The sequence below is a fragment of the Dreissena polymorpha genome, chromosome 1 (assembly GCF_020536995.1).
Source record: "Dreissena polymorpha isolate Duluth1 chromosome 1, UMN_Dpol_1.0, whole genome shotgun sequence".
NCBI lineage: Eukaryota > Metazoa > Mollusca > Bivalvia > Myida > Dreissenidae > Dreissena > Dreissena polymorpha.
This window is the reverse complement of record NC_068355.1, coordinates 120,522,820-120,546,488: the sequence shown is the minus strand read 5'-3', so window position 1 is coordinate 120,546,488 and position 23,669 is coordinate 120,522,820. Positions and strand designations below refer to the sequence as shown.

Below are 23,669 nucleotides of genomic sequence, written 5' to 3'. Positions count from 1 at the left end.
TATTTACGATCGTAATTGATTGCTGCTGCTTGTCATTTAACTCTCACTTACATTCCAAGACACCGTATCATTTTTACAACAAAACATCTTCACGAAGTTTGTTTATTTTTGTTTTATGAATATCAGCTTTTTTTGCCGTTCATCATACAGCATGGGGTGCAGTGTGCGAATCGAAGTTATTCATAACCACAAATAATACTAAGATGCATAATGATTAATCAAATTGAAACCAGTTGACGTTTTCTTTTTTCTTTTATTTAAGGGAAGTTAGCTTCATTGGATTGAAACATTACATTCGCACATTATTTCGTTACTGGGAAGCATAGACGTGATTTAAAACATTATTAAGCTATTTGTCAAACCACAGATAACGTAAAAAATTATATTGTTTAAGGTCAACCACCAATAGACACTTAGTAAAGTACAGAAAGAGACATCACTTATGTTCGAAAGACGGTAATACTATGTCCATCAATCATATTTGTTCATACTTGTTGTAAAAACAAATCATTGATATGCAAATAAATGAAGGGAATGTAATGTAAATGCATTTTGACGTATATTGATGTCAAAATCATTTCTATATGAAAAACTGGGGTCTCAAGGCGGTGACGTGTCTTGTCGTTATAATTGATAAAACCATCCGAAATCAAATCGATTAAATAAACTTTATATATATATCAAGCGGTAAAACGTAGAGTAACATTTTTTTATGTATCATAGACCAGTCAATGTTTTAAGCATGGTAAGGTACTTTAAAGTAAATATCGTTAAAGACATCGTATTCCGAATGCAAGGTTAATTAAATAATGTTCTAATATATCAATACCAACGTTTACTTGTTTTGGTTCATTGAACACTAATCGGATGTTCTTAATACCATTTAAATTTGAATGTGTTTAATGTATACAACACTATAACGGTCTTATGAACGTCAATTTAGTTCCGTGCTTGAACATTCTTCCGCGAACTGCTAAATGTCCTTTAATGTGATCGGCTTCTTTATTAATGTAATGTTATAACTATATGTTTCGTTCTGATATGTTCCGCTGTTCGTTCTTACCTTAAACTTTTTACATGTTATATTTTGTTAAATTCAATGAAAACATATTAAGTCAATAAATCCATGTGTCTATGGGTAATAACTGGGAACACCGTTTTCTGATATAATCATGTGTTGCTTTGAAGGCTTAATTTATACAAACATAATCATATAAAATTATTACAGTGTTTTCATCATATAAGTAGATTTTTTAATTACAGTTTGAGCAGACTTTCCTCGAACCGAATATTCAAACTACCTACCTTACAGTATTTGTCTTTACTAGATCGCGTTCACCATTTACGTATGCATTGCTAGACTTATATGTTATTGTAATCGATATCTAATTTATAATTACCACATTCCGATGTTTTGGGTATGAGTTGCCGATAAACAATTTTGTATGGACCTATCGGATTAAATTTGCAAATTATGATCGCTAAAATATTAGGCAAGTATTGCGGTAACAGGTAATGTTATACACCATGAAACACAACCGACTATGCCGGATGGGACACGGGCTGATTCCGATAGTTCCAAAATTTATGCCGACTTTTTAAGGATCTTTCTAAAAGTTTGTGGATATTTTGCTTAATCATGCTGAAAATTCGGTCAACTATTATAGACAGAATGCTCAAGTATTTCCGATCGGAGAATAACGGTGTAAAACGATACCAAACTATTTGATATCGGTTGCTACTGGAGCGCTCTATGTCGTATAATTATAATTTGTGGTTTAATAATGCCATCATATACTTACATGGCCCTAAAAGAGTGAGATTTGATTATGCTTCAATTACATTATCACTATTTGACCATACAGCTAGAGCCTACAGATATGAGATTGGTGTACCGACATGCAATTCGCAAACAGGTTGGTTTTAACGGTTAAATTGCAATGTGCATATGTACATAAAAAAACTGATAATTGCTGGCATTGACAAAACAATGGTCATCCATAACCACAAAGCAATCAATTTCGCTCATGTGTTTCTTCTTACGAAAAACGTTAGGCATGACTTTGGCGAGCTTGATCTCGTCATTAATTATATACGTAATTCAGATGTATTATGTTCAAGGAAAATGGTTTGTAAAAAATAATTAAATGCAAATGTGATTGCAGAAAAAACAGTTTTATTACCACAGACATGTCAAAAATGAAGGTCATTCGTTAAAATGAAAGTTAAATGAAAATTAGTACGGCGATCAATCAAACTGAAAGTCAACACTAACACGCTAATTAACAACAACGTATATTATTGCAGACATCGTAATGTGGTACAGTGTTTGCTTTAATCTAAAATATTATATTTGTCTGATTGATTCGTTACTAAATATATACTGAAACATGATTTTAAAATGCATCACAAAATAAGGAAAACCCGTTGTAAGCATAATTTAACAAAACTTTGTGACGCATGCCGATAATTTAACAACAGTTAAAACATTTATTGAGAACACAATTAGTTATTACGATAACAAGTTTAAAATCAAAAATACACTTTTTTCGCGATATTTAAAAGAAACGTACACTTGCAAATAATTAATTCGATAGTGTGTGGTAAAACAATTCCAATGAAATGCACAATCTTTCAAATGGAAGATATGATGACAACACTTTAAACTATATTTAAACAAAATATAATATCTTGAATGTATAAAATAAACCACAACTTGATTTGTTCATCAGCAAATAACAACGATTATGTACTCAAATAAATGTTTCATTGAGGGTAGCTTCTCAATCAAATATTGCTGCGGATCTGTGACCGAATTTGATAAACTTTTATTTTTCAATGCTACCCATTATCTACACTCGGAGACTTTTCTAACGCAACACTTTTCAAACTTGAATATTTCAATTATTAGTTAAGATTTTGATTTAAAATTTAGCGTGTGATCATTTGACTACAGTCTGAGCAAGCGCACGATAAAATCATTCAGCCTAGACGATTGGACGCTTAAGCACGTGGGGTATGTTAGTTTCATCTGTTTGCACGTGGAAATGACGAAAAGAAAAACTAGTCTAAATTTATTTCAATTTCATCATTTAAGGTGGGTTCTTACAGCAGGATAACATACAGCTAGTTTTTGAAAATGTATGGCTCATATAAATAGTTCAGAGCGCAAACGCGCATTTTGGCAAATTGCAGATTACCTGCAAGTGTATTGGATATTTTTCTAACGCAACACTTTTCTAACTTTAATATCTTTCTTACAAATTACGATTTTCATTCAAAATTGTAGGTGTAATCATTTGACTACATTCAGCGCAAGCTAACGATAACATCATTCATCACAGACGATCGGTCGCTTTATTGCGTGGGGTGGATAGCATGCAATTAGCCAAAATGCGGGTTTGCGCTTCTGATTATTTAAATCAGCTATACATTTAAAAATAAATAATTTTATGTGTTTCTGGTGTAAGAACCCACATAAAATTAAGTAATTGAAATAAATGTATAAAACGTGCCAAAAGACGAAACGATGCTATACATACCCCACTTGCTAAAGCGTCCGATTGTAACGGATGAATGATTTTATCGTGAACTTGCTCAGAATTTAGTCGAATAATAATATTAAAAATTTAAAGTTTGAAAAATGTTGCGTCAGAAAGGTCTTCAAGTGTATTTTTGATTCTTGTAGAGAAAAATTGTATAATGGATGATTTCGCTCGAACCGGTCCAGATATGACATTCGTAGCATTCAAATACATCGATTTAAATAGCCGTGGAAAAATACAAAAACACATATAATACTCACACAATATTTGGTAAGTATTTACACTACCAAAACGCCCAAAGTTGGATGCATTCGTGTCATGAAGTTATATTAATGTCATTATGTTTTTAAAAGTAGTAGTATTGGAGCAGTTAAATATGAAAGCGTTTGTTATAAAGGAAACACGTAATGAGAGAAAATTTAAATGTAAAAACAATATCATCATCATTCAATTTGATAGGTCAAATTTAAAACGAAAATGTTGTTGAACAAATGCAAATTGTCATTATCTGACTTAAATACAATTCATCTGCAATGAATAAAAGTCTCCCAATTTTGGGAAATGCATTAAGGGCAAAGAACGTACATGTTGTCAAAAGCAACATAATGAGATGTTTGACTCATATACATGTAAATCCCTTCGATTCAAACGAATGATCTATCGCACTCGATGTTTTTGCCGATATGCATTTATTTGAATATCAGTTACACCCTTCAATGTACGATTCGTTTTAGCGTTAACGTAAACAATAGCTATATTCACTGAAGATAAATGGTTTCAGTCCTACTTTAAAAGTGTTTGACCTTGAAAAAAAATGGAACGCTATCAACCGTGGTCGAATAAGTTATATTTAAAAAAAAAACACATATTTTTTAACAGGCCACTCTGTGCAATAAATTCGTCCGTTAAAGAATTAATCAACAGTAAACGCGGGTAGCATCGATATAACCGGAAGTTTCAACATCAACTTCCAGATTACAAATAATAAACTAAACCACGGATAAAGGCAAGGCTCCAGCTACTACACGATAAAGGACTCATTGCACTTAACTGAACGCTCTTCATATTAAGCCCAAGTGCCATATAGATGCCGGATTAACACGGATCATATCCGGCACGATCCAGCATTTGAACCGTGGCGTCGCTGTGCAGCTCCCTGTCGATCCTTGTAGGTCTTGGAAAGTCCCGGAATGTCCTTTTGGTTCGCCGCGTTTTTGAAAGTCCGGGAACACTTTTCAGTTAAAGACGTCGTAATTATATGGTATCAATAATATATAGAACAGGTTGTTAGTGTAAAAATGGGATAATTTATCGTGCACGGCGTCAGTCCCCATTCTTCTGAAAGGACAAGGGACGACTTCATTTTGTTAGCGTCAGTTTCTGTTCTGTGCTGATGAATGTAGATCTACTTTTGAAGCTGATGGAAATCTTGATCCGGATCTCGAGCTTGTTTCATCTTGTTTCTGTTGTTCTTAATCAGTAGCGGATGGTGCTCGTTTAGATCGTTTGGCCCACTTTTTCGATTCGTTTTATTTTGGCTGGCATTTCGAAGTGTAAGCTTGGTACATGAAATACACATTCTAGATCCGATTGCATATTAATGGAATCACCGAGTGTGTATGCGCGTGTGTGCATTTTGGAGTTCATTAGGTCCTTCCGCGCCAAAGGCCGAATTTTGTAAGGACCTGGAGTGTGACCCAGCACTTACACATTTAATTACTTCATTCGAAAATTCGGACGAATGTGGAATCATATGATATCCGCAATTTCCGGGAACGGGTATTGAATCCGGGTCGCAAAGATGAGAATCGCATGTACATATAACTGCGCTTACCGGACAGCCGAATTAATGGACACACCAAAAATCAACCTGCTTTTATATAAATTATTGTCGGTTCGGGGCAAATTGTGTTTCGTAGTATCGCTGTCGTGTTTTTTCATGTGGCTGTCGTGTAGGTCCGGGATGGTCCGTGTAAATGACATGTTGATCCGTGTTTATGACGGCTATCATTATCTCCGCCGTGTTGGTCCGCGACACTCCGTGTTGACGCCGGGTTGATTGTGTGGTGATTCCGGACTTTGTAGATACCGTGTTTTCACCGGGTAAAAGGTCTTTGGAAGTCATTCAATGCTCAAAAATTAACAAAACGTCCTCGAATCGTCCCGAATCTTGATCCGATTGGATCAAGGACGATCGGGGACTGCTATGCCCATCCTAGCTTATATGCAATTGAGGCTAAAGACTAAACGATTTATAAGATTATACTGAAAGTTTGGTATAATTTGAAGATGTTCATGAATATTGGAGAACTGCTCACTATTATGACCAAAATATGAAAAATATGTGAATAAACACGCTTATATATAACAAGTATAGTGATAATCTTCATCATTTATACTACACCCATGGTTTATTAATAAGGTTGAGATCCCACAGCAATTTTGCGCCAAGATGTGGACAGTGTAGGAAGTTCGAAGGTCAACTTCAGTGGTGCAACAAGGGAAGCATTGTTGTCTGGAGGGAAAAAGCCCCCGACACTTAAAATTCTAAGCAACGTATGTTTTGTTAATCGGTCAACGTTTTGCATCATTTAAAGCCGCCCGAGTTGATATTTCCCACAACAATTCGGTAAATTCAACTGACCAGAATTGATCATTATTCGTCAGATACATTCATAAAGCTTAACTCGTCCATACTGTTTTTCGCAAAAATTGTCCCCAAAAAATGCCAAAATCATCAAATATACGAAACCTAATCATGTACATAACGGAATCCTCAAGACTATTTTTAATCTGTGACGTATGCACGCTTTGGGTCACTTGAGCGCCAATTTTAAAACAAAGAAGAACTACATAATAATACAAGCAATTTTCAAACGAATTATGTCTACGGATAGCCCTAGCAAAGCTTTTTTATAGACAGAATGCTGTTTACCCTTAAAATAAGATTTTACATGTTGCTGCATTCATGGCATGTAAACATGTAATTGTTTCTCAAGAGAAATGAGTACCATGAAATGCCAAAATATAGGGGGCAAATCATATTGCAGTATTTGAATGCTATGCAGGGTGGATAAGCACAGATGTTTTAACAATATTCAGTCATAATGTATGTACGCAAAAATATATTTAAACTGTTGTAATGGTACTTCAGTTGGGAATTGCACCGTTACATAAATCAAGCACACACATATTTATCCATTTAAAATGAAAACTTGTTCTGGTGCACGTAAACAAATGCAGACAATACTATACAACCATTACTAAAGCAGACAAAAGATTCATTAATAAACTCAACCTACCGTTCACAACGTGGTTGTTCGGCCGCGGAAAAGTTTGCAGCTATTCTTGCAGCAAACATTTCTGGTACTTTCACACCAGTTGACGCATTTTCATGTTTTTTTACGTCTAGCAATATGATGTTAATTTTGTTATTTTGTAAAGTTGTACTTTGTGCCGTTGTTATGGTATTTCATTCATATCACGGCGATTAATTTATCAGGTCATGATACTGTTTTTTTCCTTGCAGTAGTTGGTTTTACCGTTTGTAATTGTACGAACTGCCGGTAACTGTTAACTGCCCTACTTGAATAGGATGTATTTGGAGAATATCTGTGCAAAACATGTCATAACCAATCCCCACACGCATTGTGCCGGGTATCGAGCCCATGATTCTCGGACAAGCTCTTTACAAACTAAGCTAGCAAGTGTAAAAAAAATCATGTTCGGGATATTAAACTTGATCTTTACCACCAAAAGCAATATTTATACCGCGAATGCATGTTTTTGTTTACAATCTTACAGCATGTATATGCGCGCACGTGTTTTAAATCGAGGCTAAACACAGGGTATTAAGGAATAAACCGAATCATTGGTTTGAAACCTTCTTTATTAGAAACGATCCACAACATTAAACTTGATACGAAATTAAATAAAAAAGCTAGACATTATGCAAACACAATTCAAATTTGTACATGTAATAGCGATGAATCACTTAATTCTTATATTAATAATTAAAACTTTCAAAAGTGTCGATTTCAAAGGAAATATGTATGTGTTTCTTCCTCCGAGTAATGTTGTGGCGATTAATACATTTTGGCACCACTTTTGTTCAGTCTGATCAAATACGCAGATACTATGTGATCGTTTTATTTGATTTAATTTCGAGTTGGTTCATTACAGTATCATTTAACAAAATAGTATTCAGTCAAACGTAGTAAAGGATATAGAAATTAACACGCATCAATCTATACGTTTTGTGAAATCAAGCACGATGTAGTGATGTTATCAAATATGTAGATATAAAAAACAATTTTACCTACACTTAAAGTATTCGGTACATAAATGTTAACATTATATTACTATCACTATATACAATGTATGTGTTATTCATTCATTAACTGATCATATATCACATCGTACATGGTTAAAAAGAAAACCTTTAATTTTACTACTATCTAAACTTGTATTCCTGAATAAGTTTTTGAATATTTCACTCCTTACCAAAACACATACTTTTTCTTTTAAAAACTAAAATCCGTATTAAATATGTTATGTTTTTGTATAACATTAATATTAAAATATTGTGTGTCATCATTGTTTACTTTACTTTTTGCCATTTTTGTTATGTGTCGCAAAAAAAGTGATTATGAGTCAAAATGTGTTTGTATTTATGTCAGATGTACAAACAATTTGGTAAAAATCGGTCAAGAAATGTTCAGTTCATAGATAGGGCTTTTTAATTTATGTGCATGCACAGAATTATCTAATTTTACATTGAAAAATCACATGTAAAACCACGTGGCCATTGCATCATTGTTTACAACGCCATTTGCATGAATGATGAATAATCATGTTATTACCCGTTTAAAATGGGACAAGCAAACAGACAGGACATTGCAGCGTAATGTTTTTTACAGCGTGATTTTTTGTCAATATCTTATGCATATTTCTCGACAAATCTCAATAAACTTTCATCAAGCTGGATAAAAACTTTTGTTTTCAATCCACAAATCGGCCTTATTGAATTTGCTCTGATCTGAGAAATCATTTTTATGCAATCAGCTTGCTTCTGCCTTTTTACGAACATGATATTCCATACACACTGATCCTCGTTTTTCCATTAAGACAAAAACATGTTTTATAATCACTTTGCTAGGGCTCCCCGTAGACATAATTCGTTTGAAAATTGCTTGTATTATTAAGTAGTTCTTCTTTGTTATGAAATTGGCGCTCAAGTGGCCCAAAGCGTGCATACGTCACAGGTTAAAAAAAAGTCTTGAGGATTCCGTTATGTACATGATTAGGTTTCGTATATTTAATGATTTTTGCATTTTTCGGGGACAATTTTCGCGAAAATCAGTATGGACGTGTAAAGCTTTTGGAATGTATCTGACGAACACTAATCAATTCTGGTCAGTTGAATTTACCGAATTGTTGTGAGAAATATCAACTCGGGCGGCTTTAAATAATGCAAAACGTTGACCGATTAACAAAACATACGTTGCTTAGAATTTTAAGTGTCGGGGGCTTTTTCCCTCCAAGATATTGATCAGTGAAATGTTCATATTAGTCCATATCTGACCAACTAAGTCGCAACAAGACAAGTGTAATGCATTTGCAATACAATTACGTTATGGTAATTATCGAATTCAAATTTAGTCATTTTTTTAAGCAATCTAGGATATTAAAGACGTACAGGTCTGTGCATGTTTTGATGCCTGTGATAATTGTATTGGGTTTATTGTTGATTGTTGTTTGTATGTCTTTATTGCTTTGAAAAATATCCATAACTTTTAGTACCTTTGTTATATTAAAGCATTAATAATTGTGATGCATTTTAAAATCATGTTTCAGTATATATTTAGTAACGAATCAATCAGACAAATATAATATTTTAGATTAAAGCAAACACTGTACCACATTACGATGTCTGCAATAATATACGTTGTTGTTAATTAGCGTGATAGTGTTGACTTTCAGTTTGAATGATTGCCGTACTAATGTTCATTTAACTTACATTTTAACGAATGACCTTCATTATGACATGTCTGTGGTAATAAAACTGTTTTTTCTGCAATCACATTTGCATTAAATTATTTTTTACAAACCATTTTCCTTGAAAATTATACATCTGAATTACGTTTATAATTATTGACATGATCAAGCTCGCCAAAGTCATGCCTAACGTTTTTCGTAAGAAGAAACACATGAGCGAAATTGATTGCTTTGTGGTTATGGATGACCATTGTTTTGTCAATGCCAGCAATTATCAGTTTTTATGAACATATGCACATATGCACATTGCAATTTAACCGTTAAAACCAATCTGATTGCGAATTGCATGTTGGTACATCAATCTCCTATCTGTAGGCTCTATCTGTATGGTCGAATAGTGATAATGTAATTGAAGCATAATCAAATCTCACTCTTTTAGGGCCATGTAATATAAGCATTATTAAACCACAAATTATAATTATACGACCCAGAGCGCCCCAGTAGCAACCGATATCAAATAGTTTGGTATCGTTTTACATCGTTATTCTCCAATCGGAAATACTTGAGCATTCTGTCTATAATAGTTGACCAAATTTTCAGCATGATTAAGCAAAATATCCACAACCTTTCAGAAAGATCCTTAAAAAGTCGGCATAAATTTTGGAACTATCGGAATCAGCCCGTGTTCCATCCGGCATAGTCGGTTGTGTTTCATGGTGTATAACATTACCTGTTACCGCAATACTTGCCAAATATGTTAAGCGATCATAATTTGCAAATTTAATCCGATAGGTCCATACAAAATTGTTTATCGGCAACTCATACCCAAAACATCGGAATGTGGTAATTATAAATTAGATATCGATAACAATAACATATAAGTCTAGAAATGCATACGTAAATGGTGAACGCGATCTGGAATAGACAAATGCTGTAAGGTAGATAGTTTAAATATTCGGTTCGAGGAAAGTATGCTCACACTATAATTAAAAAATCTACTTATATGATGAAAACACTGTAATAATTTTATATGATTATGTTTGTATAAATAAAGCCTTCAAAGCAACACATGATTATATCAGAAAACGGTGTTCCCAGTTATTACCCATAGACACATGGATTTATTGACTTAATATGTTTTCATTGAATTTAACAAAATATAACATGTAAAAAGTTTAAGGTAAGAACGAACAGCGGAATATATCAGAACGAAACATATAGTTATAACATTACATTAATAAAGAAGCCGATCACATTAAAGGACATTTAGCAGTTCGCGGAAGAATGTTCAAGCACGGAACTAAATTGACGTTCATAAGACCGTTATAGTGTTGTATACATTAAACAAAGTAAAACTTAAATAGTATTAAGAACATCCGATAAGTGTTCAATGAACCCAAACAAGTAAACGTTGGTATTGATATATTCGAACATTATTTAATTTACCTTGCATTCGGAATACGATGTCTTTAACGATATTTACTATAAAGTACCTTACCATGCTTTAAACATTGACTGGTCTATGATACATAAAAAAATGTTACTCTACGTTTTACCACTTGATATATATATATATATATATATATATATATATATATATATATATATATATATATATATATATATATAAAGTTTATTTAATCGATTTGATTTCGGATGGTTTTATCAATTATAACGACAAGACACTTCACCGCCTTGAGACCCCAGTTTTTCACATAGAAATGATTTTGACATCAATATACGTCAAAATGCATTTACATTACATTCCCTTCATTTATTTGCATATCAATGATTTGTTTTTACAACAAGTATGAACAAATATGATTGATGGACATAGTATTACTGTCTTTCGAACATAATTGATGTCTGTTTCTGTACTTTACTGAGTGTCTATTGGTGGTTGACCTTAAACAATATAATTTTTTACGTTATCTGTGGTTTGACAAATAGCTTAATAATGTTTTAAATCACGTCTATGCTTCCCAGTAACGAAATAATGTGCGAATGTAATGTTTCAATCGAATGAAGCTAACTTCCCTTAAATAAAAGAAAAACGAAAACGTCAACTGGTTTCAATTTGATTAATCATTATGCATCTTAGTATTATTTGTGGTTATGAATAACTTCGATACACACACTGCACCCCATGCTGTAGGATGAACGGCAAAAAAAAGCTCATATTCATAAACAAAAATAAACAAACTTCGTGAAGATGTTTTGTTGTAAAAATGATAGGTGTCTTAAAATGTAAGTGAGAGTTAAATGACAAGCAGCAGCAATCAATTACGATCGTAAATATCACAGTTGTATCCATTCAAGCCAACGTTTGACACATATAACATTATCATTTTAACTTTAATATACTGTTTTTGCACTATTACCGTGAAGTTTCATTACTGACTTGAACAAATCTTTTATAATTATAGATGAATATTGTGAGATCGCAACGAATGTTATTAACGGTTTAATATACATCGATGATAGTACTTTTTTCAGCCAACATGAATGTAATTAAATAAATAATAAGGACTTAGTCAAGACGGTATACTTTGTCTTGTGATTAACCACAACATTTCTTACAAGTTCCTTCTTTTTTTTTTAGAGAAGATCATGTTGACAATTTGCCTTATTTTACGTGTTGATGTTTTACTAGTATCAAGAAGATATTGTACTTGTAATGTGTTCATGTGTTAATGTTATATATACATTATATGTAAAGCATAATATATATATTCATGTTATCTCAGTTTTCGAACACATTAAATAATTATTTTTGTGTCCGAAAATTTAGATACGGAAATTTTTCAAAAAATTAAGGTGTTCGAAAATTCAGAGACAAAAAAATGTCCGAAAATTAAATTATAACTTTATTGAAATAAAAGCAATAAATCAATGAACAATAGTGGTTCTACTTTAAAATAAAAGCAACTTCACACCTTTGCGTACTTTTACCTGAAATGACACAGAACGAAAAAGTTAAAAATGAAACATTAACTGCTTCCTTAATAGGAAGATATCATTTTAAATGCTCTTGGTTAAAGCGATTGTTTTCTACCGTTATACATGGTTATTTACGCAAATATTATGGTCCATTGCCCTCAGGCATGAGTTTCGCAGGATTAATTACCTTAATCTATTTACGAAATTACCATCTATACAATTCGTATGTTTTGCTTTCACACCGTTCCGTGATTGTGTATGCAATTACAGGCATTGCATGATCACGTCATAAATGCGCACGAGTCACTCGAAAAACGACAAACAGTCGTTATTGTAAATTGTTTAAAGTCAAAGTTCATAAATGTCCATTTAATTGCTTTGGGATAAATAAAAAGAGGAATACTACGTAAGTCTTTTTTCAAACTTTGTATCAGTCATTTGTATTTCGCATAACTGATAGCTTAGCTCGAGCCGCTCGAACTTTACAAATTCTTGTCCCTTTATATTTTCCAAGTCTTATTTTTTCAAACACACGTACATGTAGCTCATGAAATACAAATCGAATGTCTTTATTATTGAGAATTATATATATATACCTTCACTTAACCAGAAACCCTGTTGACATTATATATAAATATAAATCAAGCACATTTGTATCAGACAATTATCGGGATACATATACAGATGATTCATCTAGTAAGTTGTCGATAATTTTATGAACATGACTTATTTTGAGAATTAAGTGTCGTGGTGACATTTAATACATTTGAGACTGTTATCCTTTATTAATGTACCTACGTGCATATTTTACTTACAATTCAATTGGTTAGGCCTAGGATTTTTGTAATGTGCGAGGACGAAAAAACACATGCACATTAGGTGGAAACATTGTTTAGCCTACATGAACACATTGCCCATCTATTTAAGTGAGGCAATTACTTTTAAACATTCAATTAACAATTATTTGTAAAACTTATTAATTATCTGTTGCTTAGCAATAATTCATGTGTATACCCTATCTATTCGGAACACTAAATGTCAATGTAACATTTAATTTACATTAATTTGTGAAACAGTTTTTCGCAAAATACATATTCCCGAAGTGTAGTCGTTGCAGCAGCAGCAGCAGCAACAGCAGCGTAATAGTAGTTCTGGTAGCGGTTGCACTGTTGTACTTAAAGAAGCAATACTAGTGGAATTGGATGCATTTTCAATAGTAGTGGTGGAAGCAGTAGTACATAGAAGTAATGGTGTACGTTGTAGCAGGAATAGTAGTAGTAGTAGTAGTAGTAGTGTGTACGTTAAAGGAAGCTTGAGGCTGTTCTTAAGTCTCCAAAACGTCTCACAAACCATGTGATTAATTTATAAACGAATTCAATGAATTGGCATCTTGGTGAGCCTGTATTATATGTCATCAAAAATGTTTTGAATATTTTAACATTATCGCTGCGTGTTGTATGCTCAAAATGGTCGATTTTGATCTGGTCCCCCTTTTTGTGTAGTAAGTTGCGTGTGAGAGACAGTTCTTGCCTCTCCGAACTAATGCATTTGTTGACACGTGCTTCAGTATGCATCGGCAATGTATTATAGTCAAATACTGCTCTATTAATACTATGGATCAAAACAAGTAAACGCCCTTTGTACGAAACCGTCAAGTAGTTCAACGAATCTACTGTGTACGTTACGGCTTTATTGTTGCATTTGAAAATCTATTTAACCAGTTTAAAAACTACAACATATATTGTTTAAATGCTTTATTTACATTGTCACACATTAATTGAGCATGATGTGTTTTGTAGGAATCCGCCTGTCTCCTGAAATGTATAAGGCAACACTTGTCAAAAATAACACAATAGTATTGTTAAGGTTGGTGTGATTGTTGTGGTGTTGTTTTGCGAATGTTTATGTGTGTTGTTTCTTGATAAGTACATAACACTATAAGTAATGGTAAGTGAACAGGTTTACACTTATTAAACAAATGAATCGAATAACATTTTATTTCACTAAATTGTTCTCGATATTCTTACTTTTATTAAAAGGATATGACAGATCAAGGGATCATACCGTTGTTTTGCGTCTACGGCCACTTTCTTCTGCAGCAGAAGACGAGTTTGCATCCCTTCTTGCACCACGGGCATCGGCCAACATACTTCTGGAACTTTCCACATTTTTTCACACACTTGCATTGCGCTCGCATAGCTATAGAAACAAAACTTGCAAACCTATAACTTGATATTTCCATGAATACATCAACGATTCGCACACTACAGACAAACAGTTGTATGAATGAAATAACACTAGCTGTTTTAGTCATCAGTGTTTCATTTCGTAAATCAGCGTTGTTGCGATACATTAGACAAAAACATTTATACTTGTGTGGTTTACGTATCAAACTTACTAGGTTTTTTGCCACCCCATCCATATCCACCGTATCCGCCTCCGAATCCTCCTCCGTATCCTCCATCTCCACCGCCAAATCCGACGCCACCATCGAAGCCACCGCCATATCCATACCCAACGCCATAACCACCGCCTCCGTATCCACCGCCTCCGTATCCACCACCTCCGTATCCACCGCCTCCGTACCCACCGCCTCCGTATCCACCGCCTCCGTATCCACCGCCTCCGTATCCACCGCCGTAACCGCCTACGTAACCATCGCCGCCCCCGTAGCTACCGCCATAACCACCGTAACCGCCATAACCACCGCCGTAACCTCCTACGTAACCATGGCCTTTCTTTGGCACGGCAAATACTGAATTCCGCAATGAAAATATGCTATGACATACGGAGTAATAATCAAACAATTTAGTTTCCAAAAATTTCCAGGAACTCTTGGTTTCTACGATGCATGTGACATAAAATGACTAGTATAATTGTCAACACCGTTATGTCAGTTGCAATGTTTTACAACTGTGAGTACTATATATACTATGTACTTTGCAAGTAGATGTACAACTATTTAAATAGCGGAGTTTAAAACATACATGTATTGCAAATTCTCAAGTTATGTGGTTAATTGTTTTTAGTTTACATGAAGTATCATATGAAATAACGTCGGAGTAAAACGCTTTTTTTTCTCCGAAAAAATAATTCATTTACCAGTTGTGCTGGTAATGAAGTTAATAACACTAAATTTGTATGGCTTCACAAAACGCATACAATATGCATGAACGGTATTATGTTTATCTTTTGGAAACATAAATAATTAAATCCCTTTCCTTTCATTGGGATTGTGTTTTCATAGCTTTATACGCATATTCATAGTAGTATATGGATATACATAGTTTTATATGATAATACATTGTTTGACAAAGTTGTATGTATTGTTAACGTTTGTAGTCTGAACATTGTTATACGTATAAATGATTGAACATATTGAAAAGGAAATACCATACCTTAAAGAATATACTATACAATTCAAATTGACACAAAACAAACATCACACACACATACACTTGTTAATATTTACTTTAAAGCCTTCCGTAGCATATTCATGAAGAGTTAAAGTCAGTTCTATATTAAATAAGCAATTATTTAACAAAAAAGTTAATTACTTACCCGTGCAAAGCAGGACGCAGGACACAGCGAGCGCTACACAGGCGTTCATGGTGCAGGAATGACATTCATTTATGATGCGCAAGCTTATATAGGCTTTAACATCTTACTACATGGAATGATTCGACATAAATTTGATTTATGTGATAGAAAAACTGCATTTTAAAACTGTAATCCATTTTCAATTATACTTATTCATTATTTTGTTCAATGCGATCCCCGCCTGTTACCAAAGTAATAAAATATGGTAATTTTAAACTTTCTTACGCCATAATTATCGTTTAAGTATTACGATTAGAAAAAACAAATCACACAATACCTAATACCTAAAACCTGAGAAAGTAAGTATAAGGAATGGTCTTAAACTGTTTCTGAATTCTGAATATATTCATAATATATACGTGAGGTAAAATATATATTTTATTTATGTGATCTCAAAAAAATTAACTTATTGTGGTGATATATTATATTTAAAGACATAGAAACATTAGTTTTTAAAATATAATTAAGTTCTTTACAAATATATTTGCAGTAATAATATGTATGCATTATGCACACATTTCAGTATTGCTGCATTTTTCACTGCTGAATTGAGCTGAAAAGAATTAACAGGTCAACAGGGTTAGTTAAAATGTGGTAACTGACTAATTATCTGCAACTCTTCTTTCTACTAGTTGTTTATAAAAAATATATATAATATATTCGATATTTTACATGACTGTAAGCCGAGCGGAACTGTCTTTTTATTAGGATCGGAGTTAGTGTTCGTGAGTCGTATGAACGAGTCTGCACTAAAACTAAATTTAGATTCACATCGTACATGAATGATCAGTTGTCAAACGAAATTACGGTTGATATTCAAATGCATTAATTTTCTCTTTCTGTGCTATTGTTTTATTATGTTGATGCTGCATTAACAAATATAAGTGTATATGAAGTGAAAACACCAAAAATAAACAACGGTTGCGATAGACACCTATAAACAACGCATATACTGATAGATGCGCATACTATCACATTAATTTTGGCTTGGGGTCGAATCTAGTTTCTTTGAAAGTACATTTCGGAGAGTATGCTATAACTAGATAATCAGCGGGATAATTATGTTCGTATAAGTTTGCTTTTGAGCTTGTTAGTCTAGCTTTAAAGGGTTTCTACCTTTCACAAAGATTTCAGCTCTATAATTGTTTGCTACAAGTATGTTTTAAATAGCGATAAATGACTTCTAGGCGATTCGACTGGTGATCATGTTTACTTCCGATTACAATCGTTCTGTTTGCAGATGGCAAAAAACAAGCTATACGCAAAGATTAAGCTCAGGGCGAGGCAAATGCCATTTCAGAACGGATCCCTTGTGAGACTGAGTCCTTCGACCACATTTTCGGTATGCAAATGCCCTAACAACTAGGTCATCCGTACGAAATATTTGAAACTCTTGCGGTGCTTAAATATGATGAACCGAATACTGTTACCATATGGTTTCTTGAAGTTAAACAACACATTACATAGTATTTGTGTACCTTTATTTGTTATTCCGTTGAAAGTTAAATTAATATATTGCTGTTTTATGTATAACAACAATTATGATAAGTAATTAAATTAATATAAACATTTTGTCCCCGTAAAAGACATTTCATTGCGAAATGTATTGTCAACAAACCTAAATATCGCTTGAACGGCTGAAGGTAGAGCCACAGTAATGATTTCCCGCGATTACTTCGAAGATTGAAGAGCCTTTTTACGTGTTTTCATATGGATATTCAATTTAAGCAGATACTACTGTGAAGTTGTCGTGGTCGAGTTGTGAAGGCGATATACTTCAAATCTTTAGGGATCTTCCCGCGCAGGTTCGAATCCTGCCGACAACGCATACTTTTTGCGACGCGTTTTATTTTTATTTTTTCTAACGTAATTTGATTTAATATAGCATATTACCTATGTTTATTGTTAAATAATAGTCCGGTTTTCCAGCAATTACACAAACATTTCAATAACTACCTGTATAAACCAAGATTTGCATCGAAGTACACACTTTTCATATTTTCAATAGCGCCATGCGCTCGTGAAAATATCAAAAAGTAAACGGTAAATCTGTCTATTTCTTTGTTATTTTGCTGTATATAGTGTATCTATAACAACTTAGTTAAAAATATTACTTAAATAATACTATTTTGAATTAATGACACTTTGTTTTTAACCAACCCAATTTCTACTTGGCTGAAACCACTTACATTTTGTTTAAACTTAAAACACCTTTACTGCATCTGAACACACCAAAGCATGCCCATATTTGGAAATCTGGATGAATTATGGAACTTTCATATACCCCAGGGGTGCAAATAAACTGGACAAAAGCCGAATGTGGGGGTGGTTTTGAAAAAAATCGGTATATTTTTTAACAAGCATTGAAAGCCTACCTTAAAATCTGCATGTTGTTCAGTGAAATGATGCTGATTAAGAAAATAGTACATTAGATTATATTTGGAAAGGTGCCCATTACAGTGGCTCTACCTTAAGTTTAATTCTCTAGACTTCAACAAGACAATATTGTAACATTATTGTTACATTGAAATCGTATTCCCATTTGGCATTTGTACTCAGCTTTTGTTTTGGCAAACTATACTGATTATTTTTATATAAATACTTAAAGAGAATAATTACATTAAAAGGAAAATTATATTACAACGAATACTTTTGTAATTAGTTATAGCAGAAACATCAAAATTGGTATTACAAACATATTTGAACGAAATATTTCAGTTTTTTTATAACACATACAATCTTCTGCAATTAAGAGACTTATTGGACGTGTGATATTGCAGCGCTTGATTCGGAACTCAGCCCCGCATTATGGGTTTGAATGTTATTTTTTATTCACTACCAGCGTAGTCTTTAAACCTTTTTATTGGGTCAAATGCTGGTTTGCGATTATCTGATTGATTCAAGGACTGAAGTATGAAACATTAACATATGCCATGGATGCTGAAACATTATTTGTAGCTTTTATCATACAACCATGTAATTTTCAGCAAAACCAGTTTAAATGCCAATATATATATACAATAAAATAGTATTGATCAAATTTATAGATACCAGTTTTTAATTAATATTGTAAAGTATTTATTTGTTTAGGATTATATAGGACACAAACATCATCGCATTGGAAAAGGCGTCATTCAATTATAAAGGTCATTGCAAGGATGTCAGGTAGGCGATGTCTGTTTCGCAAATGATTTCAATACTAGTTTATAGCATTGCATCATCAAGTTTTGAGTATAAATGTCGAACGCAGTTTGTTTTGGTTCATCGTTATGCATTGTACATGTAATCAAAGGAACACATTTCGGGATATCGACGTTGTTATGAGTACTACTGATGACATTGAACAAGGAATGTGAATGTGAATGTGAATGTGAGTTATATAATCAACTTGGAAAGCTTTTCGGTGCTGAAGGTATGTGCGCGTACCTGCGACCGCCCTTATTGAATTCTCTCGTGTAATATGTTAATGCGTTTCTATAATAATCCTATATTGCTTAATTTTCATAAGATAATAAGTTGCGCTTGTCCGTTTTGCTTCAAATCAAAGTCACGGTAAAAGATAAAACAAAATGTGTTTTTAAAACAACTAAGTATAGTAGAAATGCTCTAAATATTTGAAGTGATTTTAGGCATGAATTTCTGCTTCAAACATCTAAGAGATAGTTTCAACTATGTCACTTAAGACCACTTCTAATACACGAGTCTATATTGCTTAAAAGTCTTCTACCCACGAAACAAACATTGACTTGGACTCTTTACTTAATGTTTGCATAATGAAAGCATGCAATGACTGAGCCATGACCAATAGAACACTTCTTGTTAATCTTTGAACGTGTATGATTTACAAGAAGAGTGTCTTAGTGCTTGTGTAATCGAAGCAATGCATACAGATAAAAACTAAACATATAAAGAATAAAACATGATTCTCCGCCGTAGAACTGTCAATGTACAGCAACGGGGTTTTGAAGCGAATGTATTCAGACTTAGACCAGAAGAAATTGAAAAACAAAACAATCGCCAATTAACATTCACCACAGAGCTTCGCAATTCAAATTAAATAAATAAAAGAAAACTGAAATACGTTCAATCGAACTCAGTTTTAGTACGCTGATATCGTGTCAGTGTGGAGATGAAAACATTTCCAGACATCACTAATCTGATCAAAACGGTCTTTCATATTCATAATTATTAAATTATATTTTACTCCTTTTTGAACAAAAAAGGAAACACAAAACCAATATAAACGATCCACTAATGGTATGTTAACTGAATATTAGTTGTCGATTTTTTAACGAATTGTGTAGCATATACATTAACCATATAATTCCATTATAATTATCTTTTAAACAAAACTTTTGGCTTTTTACACGACACAATTAAGTCGCGCTTTTCTGACCACGGCATCATACAATAATTACTTTATCAAACAATTTCAACAGAATGACGCATTTACTTTGTTTATTGTTTTATTGAACAGATAGAAATCGTCCGTTCTACTAGCTTTTTGTTTCCACAGCTTGGCTATCGTGTAAATGGACACAAAAACCCGTTGGTATAATCATTTTGTAATTCGGATGAATCGATTTTGTCGTTTTGATGAATGAAATGTGTAACTTGGTCTAATGTATCAGTTTGATGTGTATGTTAGTATTTTTAATTGATAAATTATCGTTTATACCTACACTAAATGAATTAGATTTACAAATCAAAGTACTGACAGTACTTGTGTAACGATGCTTTCGAAGAGGATGCATATAAAAGCATCAATTTAAGTTTTTTTTCATCACCAAAATTGTGTAGGTGGGTATGAAAATTTGGGTACGAAAAAAATTTGAGTACGAAAACTTTGGGTACGAAAATATATGCAAAATAATTTTGGTACGAAAAAATATTTGAGAACGACACAAAATGTGGTTACGAACACAAATTTGGGTAGCAAATAAAATGGGTACGAACAATTTTGGGTACGAAAATAGAATGGGGGTACGAGAAAGTAGTGGCCGTGGAAAACTTGATCCATTCAGCGAAACTGGGAGGCGGGTTACATTCTCGATTAAATCTAAAAATAAGTGCATTTGGGGTTTTCCCAGCGTCACAGCGTTTGAAGTGCCACTTGGCAGTTTTGTGTCTGGTTCCTGACCCGAACCTCTCGATAAATTTGAAAGACGACGGGAACCAAGCTGCCTTTACCTTTATCATTTATAATCAACGAGGTATGCGGATTGTGAAAATTTAGCTAACTCAATCGGACTGGCACGGTCTCTTATATACATCGCAATTGTGAAGATTGTTTTCATGGTGCAATAACTTAGACGAGCTGCTGAAGCAGCATCGTCAAAAATTATTCATGTATGGTATTATAATTGTGCGTTGCATTTTAAACGTGTATTTTTAAACGGCAATGAACTGAATATTATAAAGCAACTAACACAAAACAATATGATACAATCAAACACCGTCTAAGAGGCGCAAAGGAGGCAGAACATAAATGCAAGTAACTGCTGCGTGCATTCTGGATCGGTTGAGTAGACTAGCCCAGATTAAAGTTCTACTTTATGTAGTTTAAAATGACAAAAAGTCAATCTAACTTAACGCAATTGAAGCAACAGTATTAATAATACGACAAATCCATTTTGTATTTTACATACTTAGCGGAAAATGCGTATCTTTCGGAATAATATGCCTTCTATCAGATTCCGCTTTTATATACCAATTACCATATAAGTAATGCATATTTACGTACAACAACTATCAATATATAACACATACTATGGTTGCATTTATAAAGCATGTAAATAACCACGAATACTTAAATTCGAATATAGTTTATAAGAATTGCATGCTGTTTGGTAATATTATTGTATACATTCAAACGTATGAATATATTAGCAATTATTTAGGAGGAAATAAAAACACAAAATAGCATTTCATTGTAATATTTTTGGAAAAACATTGGCAGTTAATAGGTATTCACGTGTAACATAGAGAAATGTAATTTCAACTATACTGATATTTCTCTTCGAGGGAGGAATGAAGATGAGGAACTGTTAACTGATCACCGCACCTCGCATTACATGGTTATATACTAAAACAAACCTAAAGCTATGGTTTGAAAAAAAAACAAGTCGGTAATAAGAATATTTCCTTTTCAAAATTAAGCTTTCATAGATGTTTATCATTTCAATACATTTTCTTAAGCGGATCTCTATTATAAGCATATACTAGTTTTCAAGAAACCTTTTAAAAAGACAATGTGTGTAACCCATGCCATATATTACTTTCGGTTTAAAAAGCGTTGCCTTTTGAAAAAAAAATTACTTGCTAATTAGGCTATACATTTAATTGTATCTATCTCAGTAAGAATATATATGGTGGTTACAAGGTAGAAATCCGTATTGTTTGCGCTTTAAAACTAAAAAAATCGTGTTTGTCGAAATCGACGTATAAGTATAAAAATCCTACTTTCGGTTTTAAAATTTAACAAAATAATCCATTACTTGCTAACTAGGCAATATATTTAATGACAATTTTGCACACTTTCAAATTGCATTTATATGTATTGATTAACATGTAAATTATTTCAAGGTATGTGGCTTTAAGGTTGATGTTGGTATGCAATCTAACACAAATATCAAATAATATTATATGTTCATGTTACTATCATGTGCATTGAAAGGTTCTTGTGTGAGAATTCCTTGCATTCATCATTATAAAGACGTGATAGGAATTTTTATAAAGTTGATTTGTTTGTGTAATGTATTTTTATAAACATAAGAATAAATTAGTTTCACATATTTCATGTATAATATGTATCCACATTATTTAATGAAATGAATTAAAAGTCAAACTTGTTCTTGTAGACATGTAACAAGTAAGTGAAAACTAGTGATATCAAGAATATCGTCAAGAATATGAGCAGCATCACTTTACTTAAAGATGACCCCCCCCCCCCCCCCAAAAAAAAAAACGAGATACATTGTGCACTTATACAAAACACATACACCTGCATGAGTCATAGTAAATAAAGTTATAAAATTTAGACCTTAACGTATTAACCGTCATTGACGTCATCGAACCTTTCTACGGGCAACCACGGCAAGGGATCGCTTTTACAGGCACAGGCACCGACATCCTATAGGCGACAATTCGTCAGTAGGCTAATATTAACGCACTTGAATACAAGTGCGAAATCAATTGACAATGTTTCCGATAATATGATTTATATTTTATATTCTTTTGATGTCCATTCTCATGCACGTTCATGAATTTTGTCTTTACAAATTGTCAAAGAAATCAAGACACAATAAAAATAAAATTTGGAATCTCATTCAAATCGATCGCTCTTCAAATTGCCTACAATTATGTTTAAACAAGAACTAATACATAGGAAGTTATACACACACCGATCACTGCGTATACTTTGTGGCTTTTGTTTCCAATGCATTCGTTTAACTGAACATTACGTATTTACATGTACTTTGAAGGAACTTAGTAGAAGTTCATCTCTCTACCAAAAATGGCAGCATCTACTTATAACAAACTTTCGACTTCGTTTAAAGAGATATCACATAGTAGCTTCCGAGAACT

The 23,669-nt window shown here is 33.1% G+C and overlaps 1 protein-coding gene across 1 annotated transcript; it reads right to left on the bottom strand.

The window, feature by feature from the left end:
- Positions 1-14,221: 14,221 nt before the first annotated feature.
- Positions 14,222-16,101, bottom strand: LOC127847157 (acanthoscurrin-2-like). The gene is made up of 4 exons (XM_052378863.1): positions 16,044-16,101; positions 14,881-15,237; positions 14,547-14,681; positions 14,222-14,296 (listed from the first exon to the last, which is right to left on the bottom strand). The coding sequence occupies exons 1-3, from the start codon at positions 16,090-16,092 to the stop codon at positions 14,560-14,562; spliced, it is 528 nt and encodes a 175-aa protein (XP_052234823.1). The 5' UTR covers positions 16,093-16,101; the 3' UTR covers positions 14,222-14,296; positions 14,547-14,559.
- Between the last annotated feature and the right edge of the window lie 7,568 nt (positions 16,102-23,669).

Coding starts and splice junctions, on each gene's coding strand:
- LOC127847157 (XM_052378863.1), bottom strand. CDS start 16,092: ATGAACGCCTGTGTAGCGCTCGCTGTGTCCTGCGTCCTGCTTTGCACG. Junction 15,238..16,043: donor CTGCGTCCTGCTTTGCACGG/GTAAGTAATTAA, acceptor TGCGGAATTCAG/TATTTGCCGTGCCAAAGAAA. Junction 14,682..14,880: donor ATGGGGTGGCAAAAAACCTA/GTAAGTTTGATA, acceptor TTGTTTCTATAG/CTATGCGAGCGCAATGCAAG.